The 7,788-nt window shown below is 46.2% G+C and overlaps 1 protein-coding gene across 1 annotated transcript in view; it reads right to left on the reverse strand.

Moving 5' to 3' along the window:
- Positions 1-631: 631 nt before the first annotated feature.
- Positions 632-7,788, reverse strand: part of adra1ba (adrenoceptor alpha 1Ba) — a gene marked incomplete at both ends in the record, with an annotated part of 12,801 nt that continues 5,644 nt past the window's right edge. Inside the window, one exon of the mRNA XM_083691409.1 lies at positions 632-1,194. Within this exon, the coding sequence (XP_083547535.1) occupies positions 632-1,194 (563 nt within the window). The remainder of the gene's footprint in view (positions 1,195-7,788) is intronic.

Genomic DNA, 7,788 nt, shown 5'->3' on the forward strand with positions numbered 1-7,788 from the left:
ATGTAATATCCTCATGCACCTGGATGCAAAGTTACCGCCATGTCCTGAAACATTCATAATGATACCAGGAATAGTTTTGATACCAGCAATAGTCTTGATACCAGGAATAGTCTTTGTTTAAACATCACTGTAAAAGTCTCATCATGTCAGTATCACCTGACTATCACATGACATTGTCCAGGCTTACCACCTCTGGTCCGCCATTTTGTATACTGGGGTCATGTCAATACTGATGATAGTCAGTACTCAGTCAATACTGATGATAGTCAGTACTCAGTCAATACTGATGATAGTCAGTACTCAGTCAATAGTGATGATAGTCAGTACTCAGTCAATAGTGATGATAGTCAGTACTCAGTCAATACTGATAATAGTCAGTACTCAGTCAATACTGGTGATAGTCAGTACTCAGTCAATACAGATCTGTGCATGTGGACTCTTTACACACTACAGGGCCGACCCAAACCATACCTCAGCCTGCTGGGACAGACGTTTCCTTTTCACATTATCATTTTCAGCACTGTCACAGCAACTATGGTGGATACTGTATATGACCAGGCCAGCCCAGTACAGCTCGGATCGGCTTGGCTCAGCTAGGTCCAGGCTCTGCAGTGTGAACAGGGTGTCAAAGTTACATCTTCGTCTCAGGCGTCGGCCTGATGGACACGCACTCCACCTCCCCATTCTTACTCTGTCCGTTAGTGTGGGCTGTAGGCTCCCTGGCCAGGGGAGAGACCAGGTTGATCCTGCCCGGTCTTATGCTACTGCCGGAGCTCTGGTGGCTGACCGCCCCAGGGAGGCCTCTCAAGTGCCCAGGGAAGGGGCTCCCTGTCAGGGATGACGAGGCGGACAGGGTCCCTGGGCTCCAGCCTCCGGGCTCCAGGCAAGAGCTGGAGCTGGCCTCCCGGCTGACGCAGCGGGGGCTGGGCTTGACGGAGGAGAGGGTCTGCTGGCTGCCGTTCAGGTAGGAGTGGTTGGAGGAGCCCAGGTGGGAGCGGTAGTTGTAGTAGGCCCTCCAGCCCTTCTGCTTCTTCGGTGGGTGGCACTGGCAGCGCAAGATGCGGATGAAGGCCTGCTTGAACTCATGGCTGTTGCAGGGGTAGATGATGGGGTTCAGGCAGCTGTTGAAGTAGCCCAGCCAGAAGATCACCTTGAAAAACGTCTCCGGAGGACGCAGGTTGGCGTTGAAGGACCCTGGGACGGATGGAGAGACAGATAGGCAGACAGATAGACAGACAGACAAACAGATAGGCGGGCAGACAGACAGATAGACAGACAGACAGACAGACAGACAGACAGACAGACAGACAGACAAACAGACACACAAACAGATAGGCAGGCAGACAGAAAGACAGACAGACAGACAGACAGACAGACAGACAGACAGACAGACAGATAGGCAGGCAGGCAGGCAGGCAGGAAGACAGACAGACAGACAGACAGACAGACAGACAGACAGACAGACAGACAGACAATCAGACAGACAGAAAGACAGAGACAGGCAGACAGGAGATACAGGTTACAATCTATCAATCAATCGATTAATCAATCAAACAGTCTTGTTATTTGGAATCCTCCTATGAACATTGTTAAAAGTATGTGAGTGAGTGTGTGAGTATTATGGGTCTGCGGGGGGATGGAAATAAAAGAGGAATAACAAGTTAAGAATTCCTCAGGCTCTACTGTAGGTACAGGCTACGTGCTGTGTGACGTCTTGTTACACTCACCGGCCACTTTATTAGGTACACCCATTAGGTACAACGCAAATATCTCATCAGCCAATCACATGGCAGCAACTCAATGCATTTAGGCATGTAGACATGGTCAAGACGACCTGCTGAAGTTCAAACCGAGCATCAGAATAGGGAAGAAAGAGGATTTAAGTGACTTTGAACGTGGCATGATTGTTGGTGCCAGACGGGCTGGTCTGAGTATTTCAGAAACTGCTGATCTACTGGGATTTTCACGCACAACCATCTCTAAGGTTTACAGAGAAAGAGAAAATATCCAGTGAGCGACAGTTCTCTGGGCGAAAATGCCTTGTTGATGCCAGAGGTCAGAGGAGAATGGTCAGACTGGTTCGAGATGATAGAAAGGCAACAGTAACTCAAATAACCACTCGTTACAACCAAGGTATGCAGAAGACCATCTCTGAATGCACAACACATCGAACCTTGAAGCAGATGGGCTACAAAAGGGGGTCCAACCCAATACTAGCAAGGTGTACCTAATAAAGTGGCCGGTGAGTGTAAGTAAGCACAGTCCACTCTCTTGTTAGACACTAGATGGCAGCATTAATCAGAAATCCTCACGCACACAACAATAGTCTATCCCAGGTCCATATGACTCTGGCCTATATGGCTACCACCAGCATCGATGGAATCCTCGGGACAACCCTACTCTTATCCCTATCCCTAACCTTAGCCTTAAAAGCTGTAGGCTTTATCAAATAGTCTGATTATTTACACTTGAGTGTGTCTGCTTGTTGAATCAAAGCTTTGGACACACACACACACACACACACACACACACACACACACACACACACACACAAACGCCAGAATCACTTGACACAGATACATAGAGCCTTGTTGTGAGGCGGAGATGAAGATTACAGTACAATGACTCCCCAGTGATGGCTATTTTTGTGGAGATTTTAGTGCTTTGGCTCAGCTGGTCATCCCTGATATAGACCGTTAAAGGCCGCTCTGTCTGGGAAAAACTGTACAGTATGGTATGTATCCATGACAGGCATTAAAACGGGCCCATCCTCCACCAGCCTGATCCACGATCAGGACTGAGGTCCAGTCAAATCAGTTCATGTGAAGGGGTGAATCGAAGTGAAGTTCACGAAGAAGACAAATTCGCTCAATTCATTAATCGAATTTTAAATGAATCGTCACGCATTTCCTGAATTGATCCCCAGCTATGTCCTGCCTTGACATGTGTGACGCACCGACAGCAAGGGTTATCTAACCCACCGCACTCTCCAGAGCACGAGGCAAGGCCTACTGCTTAAACACAGCCTTCCACAGACAACGCATAAAAGTTGTGGAGCTGGAAATGTGGAAAAAGCTACGGGGGGAGATTTACTATGGTCTCCAAGTTTTAGGAGTTGTAAATAAACCCCTCGTGACAGTTAGGACGTGGCCCCCCCGACTGTGCCGACAGGCCAGATCAGAGGCTATCAGTCTGAAGACGCTGAGGACTCGCTGTAGTTTTATGTCCCCTGTTCTCCGGAGCGTAAACAAAGGTCACGGATGGCCCATCAGACTCTTTGCTTTTTGCTATTAAACAGACGCTTGAATCCCTCAAGGCCTCCCTCCCCCCCGCCCCTCTACAACCCCCCTCCCCCCAGCCCCCCCCCCCCCCCCCCCTTCCCGGCACATCAAATCCCCTTTTTTGGCGTTTTTAGATCACATTGGGTGAAAAATGTCTCCCTCCTTAAACGTTGGAGATGGATGGAGAGAGAGGGAGGGAGGGTTGTAATATGGGAAACGTCTGAGAGTTATTAGGGGGTATTTCTCACAGAGCAGAGCAGCAGCGTCTAACTCGAGGAATCGTTTGTCATCTCTCAGCCAGGCTCTAGGAGACACTGTGTGGGTTTAGACACTTTAATAACACGCCGGTTTCCCGGACACAGATTAGGCCTAATCCTGGCCCCAGAGCTCCAACAGTACAGGGATGTTCCGTACCCCAAGATGGAGTCCACCACACTTTGTGGGCAGGGTGCTGCCTCACGCTATCAGCAAACATTCAACTGCAACTCTGTTGATATGAAACAACTTGCTAGGATTAGGGTTAGGGTTAGGGTTAGGGTTAGGGTTAGGATTAGGGTTAGGGTTAGGGTTAGGGTTAGGGTTAGGATTAGGGTTAGGGTTAGGTTTAGGGTTAGGATTAGGGTTAGGGTTAGGGTTAGGGTTAGGATTAGCGTTAGGGTTAGCGTTAAGGTTAAGGTTAGGGTTAGGATTAGCGTTAGGGTTAGCGTTAAGGTTAAGGTTAGGGTTAGGGTTAGGGTTAGGATTAGCGTTAGGGTTAGCGTTAAGGTTAGGGTTAGGTTTAGGGTTAGGGTTAGGGTTAGCGTTAAGGTTAGGGTTAGGGTTAGGGTTAGGGTTAGGATTAGCGTTAGGGTAAGCGTTAGGGTTAGAGTTAGGGATAGTATGGTTTAATTACCCTCATTCATTGTCCACGTGAATAGACATATACGTGAATAGACATATACGTGAATAGACATATACGTGAATAGACATACACGTGAATAGACATATACATGAATAGACATATACATGAATAGACATATACGTGAATAGACATAGGTACATACATGCTGTACCTGCCTTATGAACTAGATATTGTAAACACTGCACCATCTCTCTCTCTCTCTCTCTCTCTGTCTCCAACTGTGTGTGCTATTAATTCAGGCTGCTGCATCGGAGCCATGAGGAGGGGCTCGTTATAATGCATGGAACATTTACATTTACATTAATGGAATTTAGCAGACACCTTTATCCAAAGCGACTCACAACAAATACATTAAGTAAGTGAATCATCTATACAATCATCTATCAGTCATCATAAGATAAAGTAATCTATGGTAGGACCAGGGACTGTTGGCAGCAGTCACAATGGTAAAAGAAGGAAGAATTATTATTTTAGGGTTAGGGTTAGGGGTTACAGGGTTAGGGTTAGGGTTAGGGTTAGGGGTTATTATTTTAGGGTTAGGGTTAGGGGTTACAGGAGAGGAAACGGAATGAGAATTGTACAGTACCACCACTCCACATTCCATTCCATGCATTACAATGACCCGTCCTTAAATGTCTTTTCAGCCTCCCTGCTCTCTAGGTACAGTAGGATATTGTAACACTGATAAATCCATATCCCTACTACTTCTTGTCCTAAAATAGCGAAATCGCTGAGAGGAATGAAAGGATTATTGTTCAATATTGGCTCCCAACCAATCTTACCACACATGGTAAGAGGCTGGTGACAGGGCTCATATTCTCTGCCTTGGCGCCCCAGTGGCGGAACGAGCTTCCCACTACTGTCAGGACAAAGCAGAGTCACTACCTATCTTCCGCCGTCGACTAAAGACCCACCTCTTTAGGCTACACCTGGGCGCCCCCTCCTCAGACCTCTCCACCCCCCCTCACATCCATTGTAAAGAAGTCAGGTGACGGACAGCTGATTCACACGTATGTAAAACATCATAACATGTCTCAGGGACACGGCGTAAAAGAGCCGGGTATGCAACACTCCACCGTGGGTAAACAGTGTGACGCCAACAGTCCTGAAAGTTCATCTGGCAGGGAGCTACTGTATAAAGAGCAGTATCAATTACACCAAACTTAAGTGTGTTACCATCTTCAATAAACATGATTAAACCGACGTAAGTGTTCACTGAACCTTTCTTCCTTTCTCCGGCACTGACTGTCGATGGCACGTGTTCTTATACAAGGTTTTTACTCACGATGGACTGATGTACAGTTGATTCACTTGCTTATACAAATGTACTCATTGTACTCATTGTAAGTCGCTTTGGAGAAAAGCGTCTGCTAAATTATTTAAATGTGAACGTATCCGCAAACCATCTCAAAGTAGGAGTGCTGATCTAGGATCAGGACCCTCCTGTCAATGTGATCTTGTTCAAGTCAAGTCAGAGTTTATTTAAAGTGCATTTTATGTCAGCACTGATATTAAAGTGCACTCATACTAAAGTGCATTTTAGAGCAGCATTCACTATCCAAGAGCAGCACTCATATCACTACAGGCTCAGGTCCATGCTGCTGACTACAGGGGAGGCTGGTGGAGGTAGAAATCGGAGGACAGGCTCAATGTAATGAATGGAATGGAATGAGGAATGGTATAAAACACATGTGTTGCCTCCACCAGCCTCCCCTGCAGTACACAGTGTAGCAAAGGAAAAAGTGCTAATATGAACCAGAAGCCTGGCGAGGTGACAGGAGACAGGAGACCGTTCCTCACTCCATTCCATGCATCACAATGAGTCCGTCCTCCGATTTCTACCTCCACCAGCCTCCCCAGATTGACTGCCATGGCGTGAGGAGACACAGCAGTCTCTGAGTCCCAGACGCCCTGAGAATATTTCAGCTTTTATCCCAGATGTTGTCAGAGCGTTCATTTCTCACTGCTGCTGTCAGCCTCTCAGCTGGCATGTTGCGTTTTCGGAGACAGGCATGACAGAACAATAACAACGACAAGATAATAATGTAATTTTACCCATAACAACTTATAGTGAAGTGAGTGGAAACATTTCTTGTATGTATGGTCCCAGGGGGAATCAAACCCCCAACCGAAGTGTCGCTAGTGCCATGGTCTTCCAACCAAGCTACAATGGGTGTAGCGCTGATCTTATATATTTTTTTTAGCAATTTTAAACGTATTTCCTGCATTTCTACGCAATTTAACAAAACTCATGGCATCTGTCATAAGTGATTTAGTGGACAGCAAAAACTATGTGAAAATTCTCCAAAGTAATTTTGATCATTTTTACCTCATAAAAGGTAAGCGTTCTATTTGCAGGTATTTTAAAATAACATTGATACATAGGTAGCACTAGAACCGATGTAAGTAAAATATCAATAAGGTGGTATTTAAGTTAAGATTTAATTTGGAATGGCTTCTCTTTAATGTCCAGAATGTAATTGCATTAGTATTAGCGTACAAAAGAATACATGACTTTCGATCATTTAAATCATTTAGTTGACATAATGGGGAAGCAATTAGTTATGTTTTTAAATTGTAACTATAATGGACGGTGAATATGTCCTGAGAATGTCCTGCGAAGGTCCTTAAAAAGTTATAAGAAAGTTCTTAAAATGTTCCCGGAAAGTACCCACGACCATGTACGTCCCTAGAACGTCCTGAGAACGTCCTGGGGGATGTAATGGTTGTTAAGAACATCCCAATAAGGCCCCGCTTTGGTCCCTAATGATGTCCTGGAGACGTCATGGGAGTCAAAGATAAGTAGTCATGACTTTAACTGACCTCTTAGGAGGTCCCGAGGATGTGATTTTGATTGCTGGGATTTTTTTTTGGTTTCTTTCTGATAAATCCAATGATATCTACTATTGCCTCTCTACCCCAAATATGAAGCGATCGGCCGTTTAAACAACTTGAATCTAGCAGTGGTAAAGAACAGGCACCCGCTCTACGGTCGCACGTTGGCAGTGCGGTCTGCAATTTTGTCATATTTGAATCCTGTAACATTTCAGTAAACAAAATAATATTTATAGGAAATATCAGGCCGCTCTTTGGCAATTATGAGGTAGAATTGTAGAGGGGTGCAGGTCAGAAAAGGCAAAGGGGGGAATCGACCCCAGGAGGAGAGTATATGTGTTACCACTAAGCCACAGTGCTATCACTACAGACTGGGTTTGAACCCAGGTTTGTCTCAGAGAGAGAGAGAGAGAGAGAGAGAGAGAGAGATAGAGAGAGAGAGAGAGAGAGAGAGAGAGAGAGAGAGAGAGAGAGAGAAAGGGGAAGGAGACAGAAAGACAGAGAGATTAAAGAGACACACCAGCCAGAGAGAGAGACAGACAGTGAGACAGAGAGGGACAGACAGTGAGACAGAGAGGGACAGACAGTGAGACAGAGAGGGACAGACAGTGAGACAGAGAGAGACACACCAGCCAGAGAGGGACAGACAGAGAGAGATTATGTGTGGGTGGGATGGGAGTCCATGGGGCCTCAAATGGCCCTGGCATTCCTCCTGCATTCCTGCCCTCAGGCCTCCAGCTATGTCAGAGACCTATCCCATGATGCACGAGT

This window comes from Argentina silus, assembly GCF_951799395.1.
Source record: "Argentina silus genome assembly, chromosome: 2".
NCBI lineage: Eukaryota > Metazoa > Chordata > Actinopteri > Argentiniformes > Argentinidae > Argentina > Argentina silus.